General features: G+C 37.8%; 3 protein-coding genes across 3 annotated transcripts; all 3 read right to left on the bottom strand.

The window, feature by feature from the left end:
• Positions 1-2,829: 2,829 nt before the first annotated feature.
• LOC136269303 (uncharacterized) lies at positions 2,830-5,640 on the bottom strand. Its single transcript, XM_066064850.1, has 3 exons — positions 5,010-5,640; positions 3,738-4,307; positions 2,830-3,320 (listed from the first exon to the last, which is right to left on the bottom strand). Exons 1-3 carry the CDS (start codon positions 5,605-5,607, stop codon positions 2,956-2,958), a joined length of 1,533 nt encoding a protein of 510 aa, XP_065920922.1. The 5' UTR covers positions 5,608-5,640; the 3' UTR covers positions 2,830-2,955.
• Positions 5,641-12,178: 6,538 nt separating this feature from the next.
• LOC136269349 (uncharacterized) lies at positions 12,179-13,457 on the bottom strand. The gene has a single exon (XM_066064901.1). The coding sequence runs from the start codon at positions 13,408-13,410 to the stop codon at positions 12,400-12,402; it is 1,011 nt and encodes a 336-aa protein (XP_065920973.1). The 5' UTR covers positions 13,411-13,457; the 3' UTR covers positions 12,179-12,399.
• Positions 13,458-15,081: 1,624 nt separating this feature from the next.
• LOC136269286 (uncharacterized) lies at positions 15,082-19,016 on the bottom strand. Its single transcript, XM_066064825.1, has 3 exons — positions 17,359-19,016; positions 16,199-16,765; positions 15,082-15,567 (listed from the first exon to the last, which is right to left on the bottom strand). Exons 1-3 carry the CDS (start codon positions 18,737-18,739, stop codon positions 15,227-15,229), a joined length of 2,289 nt encoding a protein of 762 aa, XP_065920897.1. The 5' UTR covers positions 18,740-19,016; the 3' UTR covers positions 15,082-15,226.
• Positions 19,017-19,340: the final 324 nt, after the last annotated feature.

Raw genomic sequence — 19,340 nt, 5'->3', positions numbered from 1 at the left:
ATTAAGTGTTTTTTTTGTTGTTTTTTTTGGTGTGCAGATATTGCAGTTTTATAAACGCTTAATGTTTATACTGGATGTTGCAACAAATTTAAAATTAGAATGAACAATTGAACATTTTAATATTTTTAGGTTACTGATCTGTGCACTTTTGTCAAAACTCTTATTCGTGAATTAGAGATATTGCAGATCATAGCATCCTTGAGAAATGATATCACATAAACACTTTTATGTCTGCCTAATAATTTTATATCTTCATGCACTTACACCTGTACATAATAAGGATAATGTAGCACAATAATTATTGTATATGTAAAAATATAATATGTATGTATTATACTGACCTATAACCTGGTTAGCTATACTGTAGGTCTTAATAACCACCCGAGGCACCAACTTGCTTAAGTATATTATATTCACCATTGCTGGAAATTATGTATGTGAGGGTATAATATTACGTCAGTAGATTATAATATTGATTATGTCAGTAGATTATAATATTGATCTGTTACATACTTTAAAGCCTTAAAGTACAGTACATACATAGGCCTTAAGTCTTAATATGCTAATCTCCTTGTGAAAAAGACAAGCGGTCTGTATGAACAACACAGTTAATTGCAACAATATCAATATGTCAAGGGTGAAAAGAAGGCACACAACAATGTAATAGTGGTCTACCCTGTATTTACATGAAAAATCAAGCAAATCGAAGTTCTAGAACACTCTGTATTGTTAATTTTTTTTCTGTACTTTCCATGTGATGTATTTCCATGTTAATGTATAATAATTAATTATGTTTTTGTTGCTCTGTTGTGTTTGTAATTTGGTTTCTTACTGTAAGTTATTTATTTATTTATTAATTTTAATTTACCGTACAGATAGACAGTGTCTCATGCATCCAGGGCACCAGCCCAAAATACAATCATATATCTATAGAATGATATTTGATATAAAAAGTCAATCAAGAGTTGAGTTAATTATTGCTTACAGCTTGGATTTAAACAGGGGTAGAGTGTTACTTTCAATCAAGTCACTAGGTAAATCATTCCAATCTTGGATTGTTCTAGGGAAAAGCTATATTTATGACCGGATTTACGAAAAGGGGTCTTCCACACACATCCAATTCTATAAACGTGGAGGACCATAATGTAGCAAGCAAGAAACACATTAACCTGAAATTTTCTCCATCCACTAAGCTATGCTGGTGCTCACTACTGACTAAATTTTAAGTCAAAAGCCTTTTCCAATCTGACGTTATGAGTTGTTAAAGTTGGTAAATTGGATGTGTGTGGAAGACCCTTTTCGTAAATCCGGTCACATTTGTAATAATCACAATTGGTAATACAGTAGGTGTAATGAAATGTAGAGGGTAGTACTGATGGTTAGATCGTTGGGTTCTGGAGAAATAAGGTGGTTACTGTACTGCTGTAAGATGGTAAATAGAGTTGTAGAACATGTGTAGTCTTGATATGTGTCTATGGGTGGTTAAAGTGGGTCATTGCAATAGTTCCAGCATAGAAGCAAGAGTTAATAATAGTAGGGAGGGAGAGTGTCTAACGCTCAATAGGCCTGTATAAAATGAGCGCGTAAGACAATCTGGCTTCTTGGCCAGACGTGTTGATTGCATGAAGGGAGATGTGAAATGAGGCACGCCGCAGAAGGACGTTATCGATACTACTAGCTGTTCACGAATCAGTCTCGTGAGCAACGTGTGCAATCAAACATGTCGATATGTGATGAACAGCCCTAGGTATACTACTGGCCGAAATTGAAGCAGAAACAGTTCATGCAGCCTAGCAAGAAGAAGCGTCAGAGAAGATCAATGAGGAAAAGCGGAGATGAAGCACGCTCGGAAGCACAGGTAGAATTACATCACGAATCTACCGTTCAGCCACGTCCCGAGGTATAAGGCCCAAGAAGAAGCGTCAGTCGAGGAGTGATGAGCCGGAAGTAACGAAGAAGAAGTGTCAGACGAAAGCAATGGCAAGGAAAAGAAGCGGCGCCGATGAAACACAGCCTGAAGAATCCCAACCTAAGAAAAAGCGCCAGATGAAAGTTATGAACGATTTCTCTCTGGTTCTTCCATCACTCCCTGTAGTAGCCATCTTCGCATCACTGCTTTCTCACCAACTATCGATTTTGCAAGGCCATACAAAATGTGACATAACGTGTTTATTGCAGTCATCAGCACTATAGGAAATTACAAAGGTATACGATAATAAGCGGGGTGCTCTACGCGCTCATTTTATACAGGCCTATTGAGCATTAGACACTCTCCTTCCCTACTATTATTAACTCTTGACATAATTATGGTATCTGTACTTGAGAAGAGCAACTATAAGTGTCTACCCAACATCAAAATAGACATGCAGGTATTGCTATACACCTGTGTAATTAGATAGATGTTAATCATGTAAAATGATAAATAATATTGTATTTACATCATACATGACCAATATGGCTGTTCATGATGAATTAGCACTGATCATTATGGTCCATGATTAAAATAATTTGGGCTCAAAGGTTATAATAACTTTTAGGTTAAAATGTAACCATGAGGCCATTGGTGGTTTTTATGTATGTACTGCCTAAATTATACAAAGTACTGACCTGCAAATGCCTCAAATGTAAATTTAGTCATTTCTATTCATTTGTGAAATCAGGCTTCATGGAACCATGTCGAAGTGGTCATAGAATCGATGTAGCTATATGCATATCATAAAGTGAAATTACCATGCATAAAGAACATGGAGGTCAATGCCTTGCATGATCACTGAAGTTGGAGATGTATGTTTGAAAAGATCCAGCACATGCACTATTATGTCATACATGTATATAAACCTTCTGTCACCATAGCTAGTACATTGTTTACATACGTACAGCCAGTCAATCACAACACACTAAAAGTTACATGGCTACAATTATACATTCTGTTTGTAAAACAATTCAGTAATAACGTTATCGAATACATCCACAATTACAAACATTTCCATTAGCAGCAGAAATACTAAAGGTACTGTTGTTATGTACCCCAATCAAGTTACAGTAAAATGGCACAGCTTGTACAACTTGTCTTTTCTTCTTGTTCACTGTTGGGTGGGGTATGAACACGTCCCGACTGTGATCTATTCCTCTAATAAGAACGTCATGCCATATTGGACTGGGGTCGGGGTTGCTGTATGATCCATACAGTATCACAAGTCCTGTAGTGACTTCTACTTGTATTGAAATACCCTCTTCTGGAATTGTGAACTCAAATGACCTGCGCTCTGTTACAGCAAGGTTTCCTTCATATGTTGTGTTTGTGTAAGCCTTTACATTAGCTACAGTGTACATTACAGTACAATTAACTACTATACATACATACAGAGTTTAATGTACATCATCAGACAAGTATTTGTAATAGCCAATTCCTAATTAACACATTGCAAGCACATGTACAGGTACCAAATTATATTTACTTCCATCATGCTTTGGTGGTTCACATCAGCATGCATAGGTACTGAGGGTAAATTTTGTTTTAACAAAGTGGAACTTATTGGCTAACACCCAGTCTACCACATAGTTCTTGTGTTTTCACTAAACTTAGTAACGTAACTAAGCTATTAATGGAATATAGTGCAGCTGTTTATATTACATTTGCCACATACATATACACTGTATGACCACATTATCCACATATCAGACCACAATGAAACAATGCATGCATTGCACAACAGCAATTGTGTAACATTACTTACATTTGCAAGATCCCTGAACTATCAATGCCCTAGCATCATTAATGTTAGTAAAATCATCTACTCTAAATACCCTATCTTGTGATCCAGCTATTTCCAGTAACTCCACATCATTTATTCCACCACCAATTCCAAAAGCAAACATTTGAATTGACTGATTTCTGGCTATTGAGGCAGCTGTAGTCACACTTACTCCATGATTAGAATGACCATCAGTGAGTACTATACCAACATGGGGAATGGCGAGGTTGGGTGGACGAGTTCCACTGGTTGCAGTAAAGCCATATTCAGCCATTAACAATATTCCATCACCAGTAGCTGTATTTCCTGCATCAAGATAACCTACAGACCTAATAGCGTTTAGTATCACATCTTTATCAAATGAGTCATCCAAATCAAAAATCAGCTCTGCAGTAGTTCCATATCTTACCAGTCCAACTCTAACATTGTTCTCTCCTATTATAAACCCACTAACCACGTCTACTAAAAAGTCCTTTGCTATTTCATAAGATGTACTGCCAATGCTTCCAGAGCTGTCCAATACAATGTACAAATCAATGTCCCTGTGGCAGTCTACATGTATAAGCAAACAAGATATATGAGAATATATATATGTATGTGATATAGCTAATAGCAAGAGTACATAATAAAAATATTAATATTTTTATTATATACTCTTGCTAATAGTAACATAAACATAATTATAGTAGGACTTTGTATGTTGCGCATCAGTGGGTATACACTTCATGAAAATGTTCATGACTAGTGTTTGTATGTAACCTACCGATAATCAATACTATCAGAGCATATACGGATGATAGATTCATTCTTTTCCATTTTCCTACCTGCACGTATAGATATTCTTCCGCATGATTTTATTCACTATGCTGACCATTTCAGCATCATTATTTATCACGTGATTGTGTAGCAGTTGCACACTGCTGCAGGTACTTTAATGACCTTATTCAGAATCATACCCTCCTTTGTATTGCATGCTCTTACATAGCTTAATAGCTACCTTGTACTAAATCCTTACCTCTTACACAGTAACTATATATAGCTGCATGGTGTGGGTCATAAATTTTAGTGCAAATAAAAATGTGAACAAAGAATCTACTCGAGTGGCCAATCATTCAATTTAAGACATATCGATCTCGATATTGATCAAGTGAAGAAGTACCAGGATACTATATAGCAAATGACCGTGTACGTAGCTAGTTTCATGTAGCACTTCCCCGACAATAAGACCTAGTAGTAATTTACCCCCGAACGTACCGACAGTCATTGTTTCCAGCTCGCCAACCAAGGTGACAAATTCCTCCACGGTAACCTCAACGTGGAGCCTGTAATTCCTCTTCCAGTGATCAGCTTGATCATGAATATTGAGTGGAATGCTCTCATTAATACCAATAATAGTGACCATGTACAGATAGACGGCTAATCCAGAATACAATGGCTTCCTTAGGTCCTCCCATCTCGTTGTAGACCAGTCGATTGCGAACTCAACTTGTATTTGCTGATACTTCTCAAGAAGTTGTGGGTATGTCACTGTGTCTATAGTCTCCTGAAATACCACTTCGTCTACTTGCCATAATCCTCCATGATATCCATTCCTAAAGGTTGCAGTGCGACTCAGCCCATCCCTCGTCTCCACCCAAGCGATGCGGCGAATGTAGCCATAGTCATTTTCGAAGATCGCCGATCGCTCTATTCGACTTACAACAGTTTCCACAACTTCACTGCCTCTTACTTCAGGCTCTATGGTTCTATCAATCGCGCTATGATCTTGCGCGTAGGCTGTATCGCGGTAGAAAACCAAGTTGATGCATATAAGGTAGAAAATCGACCTCAACCCTATAACACTCACTTGCATAGTTAAGTAGTCAAATGCAACTGCTACAATATCTAGCTAGCTAGCTATATGCATTACGAAAGTTAAATCTTGATTGCAGTATAGATAGTTATACGTACTGTATAACTATAGCTACATGCAGCCAACCCATGTAATACAAAAGTATAATTATTCAACTGTTCATAATAATTATATTCTTCACTTTTAGTATTCTGCAGCTGCATGCATGCGGTATATGCAGTTAGAAAGTTTAATACGTGTAAGTAATACCAGTAGCCCTAGTTAGACTGTGCTGCTCTATATACTTGCTAGCTATAGGTACTATCCTGAGAAGCTATAGAAAATCAGTCAGATCATATATCGCTGCCTCCATAAACTAATCGACTGCTATCTTTAATGATTAGCTAATCTGCAGAGCTGATGCATCCATGCACTAAACTGCAAAAGACTAACTTTGGCACAATGTCAACAGTACATGTTCAGTCCCGGCGTAGCTAGCATTAGGGATGTAGCCAGACTTTATCTGGGTAGTTTCTTAATTTAGATGAAAAAGTGGACCTTATGGTGTTGTTTACTGATTCAGAAGTTAGAGTCGTCTGACGTACTCTGGCATGGTGTCATTTCAGTCATTAAAGATTTTTAAGTTGGACTTTTGCTACTAAAATGCTGGACTTTTCAGTATTATATGGCTAAAGCTGTGGACCGTTTATGCCCCAGCCCTGCCCTTGGGCCTGTGTATTTGAGCTGTGCTTCCTATATGTATATTGTTTTTTTGTTTTTGTTTTTTGTTTTTTTTTGTTTCTTGGTGTGCCATACAAAACTTGAGTCTGTGACTATCATGTCAGTTATAGGAAGCATGCATGCATGCAGTAACTTCAATGCTATTTTATTTGCTATACCCTGCACCATGCATATCAGTTGCCAATTAGCTATTGGCACTTCTATATCTTACCGTGAGTGAGATCACATACCACATGTGGTAGTGTGCGTGTGCACGTGTGTGTGTGTGTGTGTGTGTGCGTGCGTGCGTGTGTGTGTGTATGACCGGATTTTGGAAAATCAGTCTCATTTGAAATACATAGAAATCTGCACTTACAGTATGTGTCAACTTATGCACCTGTTAAAATATTTCGTAGAATTTCTTGTAATTCAAGGTACTGACTACTGAAAAAGTACTGATCTAATCACTGTAAAGCTGAGTACAAGTTTGTGATATCTTATACTATTCAATTAACATTCCAGTTGTAAAATGTGACATTAAGGCAAAATTCGGTCGCATGTTTAAGTCAAACCATAATAATGAATCATGTAGACAAAATACTATTGATTTTAATCCAAACTACACCTGTCAGGAGCATAGAGGGGGGGGGGTTCCAAGGGGTTCAGGAACCCCCTGTAAAATTATGACTTCTATAAGTAGGATCCTAACACACCATTTAGTGTGACAGGACAAAATAAGTGAGTAATATAGTGTAATGGCACAGCACAACAATCGATAAAGCTTGCATTCATAGCTCAGAGAAGAATTTACAGAGGTAACATGACCCCTCTTCAGAGCTTGTTAAAAAGATTGATATTCTCTAATAGAGCAGTCACATATACTCTGCATGTAAATATCCATATGAAGTTTTTCAGACATTCTAACATTATGCAAATGAATTCATGCTATGCATATTGGTATAGTTATAATATTTTGATTGTAAGTCATGACATTTGTATCAGTGGATTCATGGTTCCTATACCAGTGAGATAACTATCACTTACAGATTACTATATTATGTGTCTCTATGTATGTGTTATGCTGACTGTTTCTACTATATAGGTAGCTTTATCTAGAACTAGCTTCATCTCAGGGTACTGATATGCATTATAATTAATGTACTTTTTGCATAAAATATAGCAATTTGCTTAGTTTTGATTCATTATTCCTTGCCATGCTCACAACTGACTACTGTGTAGATCAGATCTGTGGTCGCATGTTAGTCCGAGGATTCACATACTTTTTTGTTGTACACATTCATCATAATCACGATGGTCTTCCCTCTAAATACTGAAAGTCTCTCAGCAGCTGGGGGCTGCACCCCCACTTCTGGTAACTCAATACTGCTGTTGAAACCCCATGCACTTCACAAAATCCTGGCTACACCCCTGTCTGTGCTTCATTTAGTGTCACCCATGCATGCACCCCCTTCCCATTCTCTAAGTTAAGGCTATATATGGCTATAGCTATGTAGCTAAATGCTGGTTGGCTGCTGACCATGTTAGCTGGTTGGGTATCTGTCAACTGACATGACAATGATGACATAATATACATTGTCCACTAGCTAGTACAAAGTTATGCAGTACAGGCATGTGTAAAACATGTATACATATATACAAACGTACAGCACAAGCACACTATATAAACACACATATGCACAAACACACACTATTATTGTACAGTCAAACCTCTCTAATCCTCTCCATCCATCCAACCAAAATGTCATTAGCAACACTTTTGTATAGAAAACAATCTCTGCAATCTGACACCTCTGTAGCTACTCTGTAATTTGACACAAAATTTGATTCCCTGACTTGGAAATACATTGTTTTCAACCTTTGTAATCCAACAGAGAATAATAGCAGCATTAGAAACAATCACAGAAAATCACTTTTATACCAAAGCATTTAATTGGTTGACAATAAACTGTAATACTTGCAAATTCTAAAATTAATTCATGTTAAAAACTTAGTATGATCCGTTTTACCTGTAATTTACTGTGCAATCCAACATAATTCTAGATATTGTACAACATTGGATTACAGAGGTAAATTGATAATCCAATAACCTCCTTAATCCAGCAAAATTTATGGCTCCCCCTGAGTCTTGGATTAGAGAGGTTTGACTGTAATTCTAATATTTAACAGGGAGATATCACAAGATAAGATTTCAACTATTTTGGCAATTATCAATGCAACGACTACATTAAACACACAATCATCAGTTGTTGTACTTATCACCACACTGATTTCTTATAAATATCTCCTAGCTTTGTGGCACTCAAACATTATCACATCTACCATGTTACAAATGACAGTCAACTACTCTATAATAGAACATTGAAAAGGCTAGATAGAATACCATTTAGTAAGTTAAAACTAAGCCTCTTCTTGACCTGTGATGCATTGAAAATCATTCAGATAACATTGAAATTCTAAAATTTTCATGTATTGATCCATTAAAGTTACAAGGCTATGTTATGAATATTTTAACCACACCATGCTAATTTACAAAAGCAACACTTAAAACATCTTTAAATTCTTCTACTAGTACAGATACATCTTCTACATTAATTTTGCTCCAATTTGAAGTAGTCCGTGGGGTAAATGAGTTAAAATAACTACTTGTCTTTGCATAAGGTCTTGTTAGTTTTACTGAGTAACTGGGTCTGGTATCCCACTAGGAGCGTAAACTGGTTTGTAATCATACGGAATGTAAGCTAAATCATTTTTAAAAGTCTAAACATTAGCATGAAATAAACAAGCCTGTATCCTTGTCTGATCTCAAGTGTACATACATTATGCAGCAGAGCAAAGATTTCTCTAAGAATTCTATTAGGATGTTCACTTTCTTACTGTTGATATGGACATACACAACAATTTATGGCTCAGTTGCACACCTGAGTAATTATGATTTGCTATCAATTTTAATACAGTATCATTCATTCACATTGTAAGAGTAGACACTGCAAACTTTATGCTTGTTCGGTTAAAATGCCTCCATCTACAGTTAAATTAATTACTAATTGCAATGTAAATATGAGGAATCTATAAAGTTAATATAAAAGAGATCTAAGAAGTGTTGTCCTGTAAAAAATACTGTTAAGTGCTGCATGCTGTTTACTACTAGAGTTGATATTTTATAATTAGGCCACCTATTGTTAATTTTATGTTTCAGATCAGGAATGTTAGCTTAACCCATGCCAGCGGGTGGCTTGTTATTCATTACAATTATTTTACATGGACTGGCTGTTTTATTAGGGTGAGCTGAATGCTCTATTAGAGTAGCTATCTTGATCTTATCTCAAGAAGTGAAAGGATTAACGACCACTACTCTAACATTGAAATGAGTTTTACATCTATCCTGCCTTCCCATATATGCCTAGCTATTTGAGCTAGTTAGTTTATTTACTTCCATACAATTGTTATATAACCATTGATATAATGGAATAATGATGAGAACTTGCATGATGTTATAATAATAGGTGGTGAGATATAGCAATGCAGGTGAGGGATCTGAAATATAATTAAAATCAACAATAAGTGGCTATAAGCTGATCTGCTGGAGTACACTCAGTGGTCTGTTTGAGTTGTTGCTCTCTGTGTGTGCATGTGGGTGGGTGAGGGAGGGAAAGGTACATAAGTAGGGACCCACACAGTATGCCGGACTAATTTCAGGAATAATAAGTGGTAAAAGGAATCAGGAAAAATAGAATGATTTTCAGTTATAAAGTAAAACTCATAAATTTTACTTGCAGTAAAACATAAAATTCTCTGCACCTCTCAAATGCTGCTAACATAAAGCCACAAAAGATTGAGATACTCTAATAGAGCACTCACTTACCCTATAATAATAATAAATGTGATGTATGTAACTGCTCTGTTAGAGCATCTTGATCTTTTAAGTTATAATAATTGCCTCTACAGTGGTCAGTTGCAGAACAAAACAGATGGATTAAGAGTAACTCAGGCATTGACTGTACCGTCTCAAGAGAAAGTGTTCACTTTGTCACTTCATTGTTGCAACAGGTCCAATTTCCACAGCATAGCTGTCCATCTATTCCAGGATTAAGTTTATACAACTATAGCCCAGCCCTGATCATGTTAAATTGCAAACTCTGCATGTATGTAGGATCTGCCATCATCCACAACATGTTCCACTAGCTGCACACACACACACACACACACACACACACACACACACACACACACACACACACACACACACACACACACACACACACACACACACACACACACACACACACACACACACACACACACACACACACACACATCATTTTGCAAATGACCTTGCTGTGTCCCCCTCCCCCCAAAATTTGAGATATTCAAATAGAACAGTCAGTCAAATACTCTATTAGAACAGCCACCACATGTAACACTGCAAAATTCCTAGCTGGCTAGTAGCGGCTAATTGTGCCCATGGGATGATGCTGCAGATCATACATACTCAGCAACTGTAGAGATTCTTAACAGATAACATGTGCATGGTCCTTTGTATTTCATTCTACAATATAATTATTATGACAGTTGACAGGTAACTTAACTACTTATGACTGTCACTGATCCCTACTGATCAATGTAGCATGGTTTATTGCTATTATTTACATAGTTTTGCATAAAACTGTTCTATACCAAAAATTACAGTTCTGAAACATATGAAGTACCTGTAGATTCGGGTGCATCCATTCACTGGACTGGACTACTGGACTGGACTACTGGACTGGACTACTGGACTGGACTACTGGACTGGACTACTGGACTGGACTACTGGACTGGACTACTGGACTGGTATATTTTTTGGTTTTTGCACATGCTGTGGTTAACATTTATTGAGTCTCACAAGTCAAGGGTCCTGAAGGAACCTACAGCCCACTACTAAATGCTGAATATGAGCAGTGGAGTATGCGATAACTGTCTTTTAATATTTTTGCTGTGATTTATTATGTCCTACAACACTTATTCCCTACCCTGGTGTACAGTAATGCTGTAGGGGATGTATAATTAACCATATCCTTCAAGATATCCTTAGTGTGAGCTCAGGAATTGAGCTAGCATGGGCAGACTTGTTTTCAGTGCCGCGGGACACAATGATTATAATTAAGCACAGGCTAAAAAAATTTCTAATCAGTAAGCCTTTCTCCAGAAGTAAAGGTCTTGCCACGCAAGACTATACTACACATAGGTTGCTCCTTGAGCTCACACTAAGGATATCTTGTCAACTGGCAAGTTGATCGCTGGTTAACTATTGCTGATATACATTCCCTACAGCATTACTATACACCAGGGTAAGGAATAAGTATTCTAGGACATATTAAATCACAGCAAAATTATTAAGACAGTTATCGCATACTCCACTGCTCATATTCAGCATTTAGTCGTGGGCTGTAGGTTCCCTCAGGACCCTTGGCTTGTGAGACTCAATAAATTTTAACCACAGAATGTGCAAAAACCAAAAATATGCCAATCCAGTGAATGGATACACCCTGTAGTTTCTGGGGGGCTATGAACCCCTGCTCCATAATTATGTTTACTACCTTGGTGCCCCCCTTGCCAAACCCTGGATTCGCCCCTGGATATTAATACAATTAAATATAATGGTCAGTACTATGGCAAATAGATTAGTATATAACAGGAACATTGAATGTATACATAATTATACTGCTTTTAACAGAAGTTATATAACTCTAACATCAGTGCTACTACAGTATACACCCATTATGCATCCATGTGTATGTTATCAATAATCATGCTTAGCTTGTTATGCATTTCAAAACTCCACATGTAGTCAATTATAGGAACACAATGTATATAGCAAACATGGCATTATGGTCCATTATCAGATGAATAATGTAACATGATACAGTATGTATAACTAGTCAGATTACTGGGCATGGCATTAAGACTATAATATATAAAATGTAGTTTATCTTAAAATACAGTGTAGCTATACCATAAAAATAATACAAAAGTGACCTATGCAGATGAAGTGGTAAGAATAAAAGTGTAGCTTGCAGTGACTGATCATGTTGGCTATACCTTTGCCATAATGATACATACCATCAACACAAATACCGTTAACATGATGTTCTTCATCCATAGCTGAACTACAATACTAAATGACAGCAACAAGGCCAACTTTAGTTTGTCCACAAATGGGATAATATTGAAGTACACATTGAGCCGATCAATCAATCCACTTTTCCAATCTTTCTCTTGTCGCAGGTTGGTATACCCCAGCCGGTAAACCTCTGTGGCAATAAACAGGTTTGTTATGGTAGCAGGGTTGAACAGTTGAGGGTTAACTTCAACTATCACAGTAATCGGCTGATCAAAACACTCCTTCAACAGAAAGACTAGAGCACTGCACAACACTAGTGTATAATATACCATGGTTCGTAGACGTACCAATGTTATGCTCTTAATGTAGGTGTATGTTCTTGAGCAGGAAATTTGAAATGCTATGTCCACAGCAAATTCCTGACATGAATAACCTGACACCATTGGTTCATTGTCAACAACCTCAGCTATGTGACGTTCACGTTGTTTACGTGTCACCCAACCCACGTGATGCAATACATAGTCTTTTTCTAGCTCAGGTGTGGCCTTCTTTCTGAAGTTTATTTTCTTCCCGCGACCAGATATTACCTCATCCACAGCATGCGCCATTAAATAACCTGAATCTTCATGGTTCTCTTCGGTCGGCTCCTCCAAACTATCCGCTTCGGCTGGTATTTTTATAGCTACTATCCAGTGAGACAAAGAATTAGAAAACGAGTCAGTTTCATCGTCTTCTTCTTCATACACTTTTGGCTTCGAATCTCCTCGACGTTCACCGATAAACAACTGAGAATTTGTGTGGATGTAGCGCCCTACTACCACTCTCCATACAATTAGGAAATAAGGGAAAATCAACACCATTGGAAAGTAACATCCTATTGTACCGATTATCAGACACAACCAGCTATAGAACCAGTCGAATCGTCGGTAAAGGAGCACGACACCTAAGAATCCGAATGATGAGCTCAGCCAGATGTTCAACATGCTCACAACCTACACTGTGACCCGAGTGTAGCTAACCACACGCATTATTAAATTTTATAGCTTTGTTTACCACACATTAGTAGCTATAGTGTCTGGGGGAAGTCCGAGGGTTTTCTATAACAATTTCTAGGAATTGTTGAGAAGCCAGCTAGTATACAGCAAGTTCACGACTCATTGGTCACAACAAATTTATTAATGTTTTACTGCACAAGTGCTCAAATTAACACTAAATCATCATGTTAGATTTAGAATCACGGTAGCTACACATATATGTATGCCTTATATCTGTGTGGGGACCCGCTATTAACAAGACGCTATATCTTGATCTTGGTTTACAGCATATGCAAAATAGAGCTGCATGTGTATCTATAACGGAAGTATGACCATGGATCACAGTAGCTATAAAGCAAACCTTGAATGGCTTATGTATGTATTGATGGTCTGCCAACAACTTGTGCTGGCAGCCAGGTAATTACAAAACTAATTAATTACAAATAAGAGTTAACTAGACTTACATCACTGAGCCTGAAATTACCAGTTATTCCTAAATTATGGTAGGAATTACTGCAGTATGGTAGGAATTAATGTTAACTCCACATGCAGGGGCGGATCCAGGGGGAGGGGGGGAGTTTGCTGAAAAAAGTTGAAGAGCAAAAATAAAAAAAAAGGTCACAACAATAATAGCTAGTGATCTTTTACCAAATATATTATATCACGTATGTTATGTAAAATAAAATCCTATTTATAACTTCGTGGGTAAGCTACACTGCCTCATGAACATTGTGATTACTTTATTAGAGTATAATCGACTGCTCTATTAGAGTATCTCGATCTTGTATGCAATTTCTTGAAGGTAGGGGGGGGGGGGGGCATTTGCCCCAAATGCCCCATCCTGGATCCGCCATTGACATGGTAGGAATTATTATGTAATCCTACCATGTTGGGTTAACATTATCTTGGTGAGGGTATTTTGCTTCAGCCACCAATAAACTTTGATTGTAAATATTCTTACAATACCAGACGTTAAAATGATTTGCAGACATTTCAAATGATACAAAAAGAACTTTAGTTAGCACTTTTTTTGGCACCAGGCTACAGTGTAGTGGAATTCATTGCCATCTAGTATATTTGATGACATTACTAATAATTTGTAATAAGTACTCATCCTGAACTGTTATTGTTACTACAGTAGTCAGGGCCGCCCACAGGGGAGGGGGGGGGGCAACTGGGGCATTTTGCCCCGGGCCCCAGGAGGCCCCATGAAGGGCCCCCTGAATACCTGTTTAAAAGATCGATATACTCTAATAGAGCAGTCAGATCTAAATACTCTAATAGAGCAGTCACAGTATTCTTCAGAGGAGCAGTGTAGCAAGCTTATAGATAAGGAGATATGGTTGGTGCTGGGTAGTTATTGTCATTGCCAGCAGTGACCTTTTTTTTTTTTTTTTTTCTTTTTTTTTTTTTTTTTTTTGGTTTTCACCTTACAACTTGGGTGAAGGGCCCCACTTTAACTCTTTGCCCTGGGCCCCTTAATTTCTCTGGGCAGCCCTGACAGTAGTAATAATTTTTATGTGTTGTGTGTAGCTTAGCAGTGTTACTGCATGTGCATGTGTTTGTAATGTTATGAGTACTCCATGCAGTGTGGAAGAATGGCTTTGCCGAGTACTGTGATTTTAAATAATAAATCAACCAATCACTTTATTGTACATGTAACAAAAACAGTGCACATAATAAAAAGTTACAAACTCAAATACATTAACAGCTATAAGTGTATATGTTAAGCAGCTTGGAAATTATGTTCAGTCTATGCACACAGTCAAGAGAATGAGTTCTTCAATGCTTTGATTGAGAATTCATTGTTGCTATCCACTCCAACCAAGCTACAATAAAACACTACGGAGTCAGCCTGCCTCCTCTTAACTGCAGCCAAGTGTGGTATAAGCACTGTGTTACTATCCTGGATCCCTTGTACAACGTGGTCATGCCATACTGGACTAGGATTAGGGTTGGTATAGGAGCCAAAGAGTGTTATCATTCCACTGTTGGTGTGTGTTTCAACTGTAATACCTCCTTCATCGACTGTAAACTCAAACACTTTACTTTGGCCATTAGTAAGGTTTCCACTGTAAGTCAAATTGACTGTAGCTTTCACAGTAGCTGCAACAAGACAGTTGACTTATATAACTACATAATAATGAAGAGATGCACTGCACATAGTACAAAGAATAAATACTTCGCTTCTGTCTTTGTAAATGTCTTCGTTTAGTTACTCAACATGAAATTTCATGCACACTGAAGTAATTCATTTTAAGTATTTTGCTCTATACATTACTTCAGTTGTCTATATCAGGTGAGCTCATAATGGTGGTCGGTGAGGGTGACAATGGTGTTTTCAAACTGAAACAGAAATGTGTAGAGATGAACCATTGGCCTAGTTATGGGCCATTCAGGTCTTTATCCAACACCACCAGACTGTACAGCCACCTAATTTTATAGCCATCCTCATGTTGGCCATAACTCCAGATTGCTTATACAGCTTGCAATGCACTGAGTTTGGAAAGAACAGCCAGTGAAAGCAGATTTTGAAGTGAAATTTGATTATGTATTCATGCAGGTTCAAACTGTTGTGATGGGAGATAAGACAGGCTTTCCTAGAACTCACTTATAGTGTGATGCAATTTCAAATGGACAACTCTAGGTACACATGGCATATTTCTACCAATGTAAAATTGTGTATTGGTAAAATTTGTCATTGTTATTACAACTGTAATAGAGCTCAATAACTTACATTTGCAAGACCCTTGAGTGATCATTGCTTTCACATCATCGATGTTACTAAAGCTGTCAATCCGAAACACTCTCTCTGGTGACCCAGCAATTTGTAATAACTCTGTTTCATTGATATTACTACCAATTCCAAATGCAAACATTTCAATAGACTGGTCCCTAGCTGACTGAGCTGCCCCAGGCACATTTTGTCCATGATTAGACTTTCCATCAGTCAGGACTATGGCTACACGTGGGATGGCTCCATCAGATGCTCGTACTCCATGTTCTTCAGTGAAGCCAGTGTTTGTCATGAGACTTATGGCATCTCCTGTAGCAGTGAAACTGCTGAGATACTCTACAGATTTAATTTTATCTACTATGACATTCTTGTTAAAGGAATGTGTTAGGTCAAATTTGAGACTTGCAATTGTTCCGTAGATAACAAGTCCAACTCTCACGCCATCTTCAGCAATTGTGAAGCCACTAATCAAGTCTGCCACAAAATTCTTTGCTTTTACATATGAAACTTCTCCAATACTACTAGAGCTGTCCAGTACAATGTACAAGTCAATGTCTCTGTAACAACCTGTCCAAATATAAACATCAGATACAAGTAATATACACTGGTGAATTGTTACCCCAGATCACATACATTCATTTTACATCACTTAAAATACTTTTTATCAGTGATACTTTCTTACTGTCAATCTGCAGGTGAGTTCACACCACCACTCCTAATATTGGCAAGTATTATCAATGACTTTTAATTGGTCAACAGCATCAGTATACTTACTGCATGGTGGTATCCTCATACTTGAATAGTGGCCGGTCTTGAAAAATGGCCTCGGTAAAAGTTACCTAGACGTTTATTTCACTGAAGTAGCTTCTCACCCAGGCCACTGGGTCTGGGTGAAAGTTGCTCGAAAGAAATAAACACCCAGGCCACTATTCGAGACAATATGGTAATAAGGTCACATTTAAAAACTAAGACATTCAAAATGCAAGGTGTTCTAAGTAAACAAAAACTTAAGTACAATTGGTCTGAAAAGTTTCATATACGTACACCCATTAAATTTATAATTTGCATACAAAATTATAAAGCAGAATATTTGTTGATGTTAAGAACAAAGATGTATTCACAGCACAATGAATTCAGTATGTACATTATACAATAGCTACCTGGATAATTTCTCTCCCATTCCCTGACAGGATTAACAAAGTCTTCAGGATTCTTCTCTGGGTTGTAGTTCCTCTTCCAGTGATCAGCTTGATCATCAATGTTAGATGGTATAGGCTCTTCTATGGTGCACATGTACAACCAGATCGCCAGTCCACAGTACAACGATGTCCTCAAATCCCTCCACTGCACTACCAACCAGTCAATGCCAAATTCCGACTTTATTAGATCATATTTTTGGAGGAGTTGTGAATAGGTAGTTGTGTCTTTTGTTACCTCAAAGTTCACCTCATCCACTCGCCATAACCCCCCATGATAGCCTGGTCTGAATGTGGTCAAGTAGTTTGCACCATCTTGTGTTTCCACCCAGCAGATTCGTCTGATGTAGCCAAAATCATCATGAAAAATCATCGATTGTCTAATCCGGTCAACAACTGTTTCAACTATTAAGGACCCTCTCTTTTCAGACATCATTGTCATGTCTACTTTCTGTACAGTAGAGCCATAATGGTAGATCACCACATAGGTACCACAAGCAGGTATCACAATTAGAGGAATGACAATCTTAATTACAAATGGACCAGGAAAGTAATACCAAGCATTAATGAACTGTGTCTTCACCAAGTTGATGATGTTAATAGTGTAACAATAGCAACTCCGAACACAATTGGTTACATTGGCCATACACCAGCTAAACAGTTGTTGTGGATAATTGAAGAGGCCTGGGAATGCCCGACAGTATTCCACTGTAGGCATGACAGTAATTATAATAACAAAGTATACAGGGCTACAAAAGCCACTTAGATAGCAAGCAGTAGTCAGTGATATTAGAATCGAAGGTGTGACTTTAGTCAGAAATGAGGTTATGTAGTAGAAGTAACTCCTATTGAAGTAATGCTGGCGCCTCATCATCCAGCTTCTTAAAGAGCCAGCAGTAAATGCTCCACACCGTATCTTTTCAGCCTCTGTGTGTACCCAACACACAATTTCCAGCATTGTTATAATTGCAGTAATGGAGATGATATAGACAGGACTGCAGAAACAACTTAAGAAGTAAGCACTACAGGAAGGAATGGCTGATAGGGACACAAAAGACTTGGACTCAACAAACAATGGGATGTCATAACAAGTCTGAACACACTTCTCCCCAACGTAATTGTACGTATCAAACACCACATTACCTGGACTTGTATACAGCCAGCATAGGTCTACTACAATGATGAGGTTGATCAGGATAACACACAATGGACACGTTGTCAGTATCGTCCCAGTGTAGCATTCATATACAAATGTGACAAAAATGAGAGCTGTATAGCACATCACTGCATACAGTCGTAACAAAACCAAAGTCTTTATGTAAGTGCACAATGGTGTAGTGGACATGTAATAAGCAGTACTGAGAGCTACAGATAGAAAGGAGTATCCAGTACACGGTGTACACTCCTTCTCAACTACACCACTGGACGTCCCCAGCTTGCAATTCACCCATCCTAGGTTATGCAAACAGTACTGGTCTTCCAGCTGACACTGCAACTTCTTAAATTGAATCTTCCACTCGTCATTCCTGATCGCAGCCACATTTTCGTTACAGTCAATTTTGCATGATTGATCGATATTGCTGGAGCAGTTATCATTTTCGCGGTTTTTATCAGCGCGATTACACACTCAGGCCCGTAGCCAGGAATTTTGAAAGGGGGGTTCTTTTTGACCAAAAGTGGACCTTTACTTGCATGATGATTAATAAAGGTACTGAGACTGGGTGTGCGAAGCACACCCAATCTAGGGGGGTCTGGGGGCATGCCCCCCCAGAAAATTTTTTGAAAACAGATACTAAAAGGTTGAATTTAGTGGCATTTCAGTCAATAAAAATAACAATTTTTTTAGGTAAGCTGAAGACCAGCTGTATGAATGATATCTGGAAAAATATCTCTACTGCTACTGTAATTATACCATCTGCACATGCATGTGTCTAAATATAATATAT

Source organism: Dysidea avara, chromosome 1, assembly GCF_963678975.1.
Source record: "Dysidea avara chromosome 1, odDysAvar1.4, whole genome shotgun sequence".
NCBI lineage: Eukaryota > Metazoa > Porifera > Demospongiae > Dictyoceratida > Dysideidae > Dysidea > Dysidea avara.
This window is presented reverse-complemented; position numbering and strand designations above follow the sequence as displayed.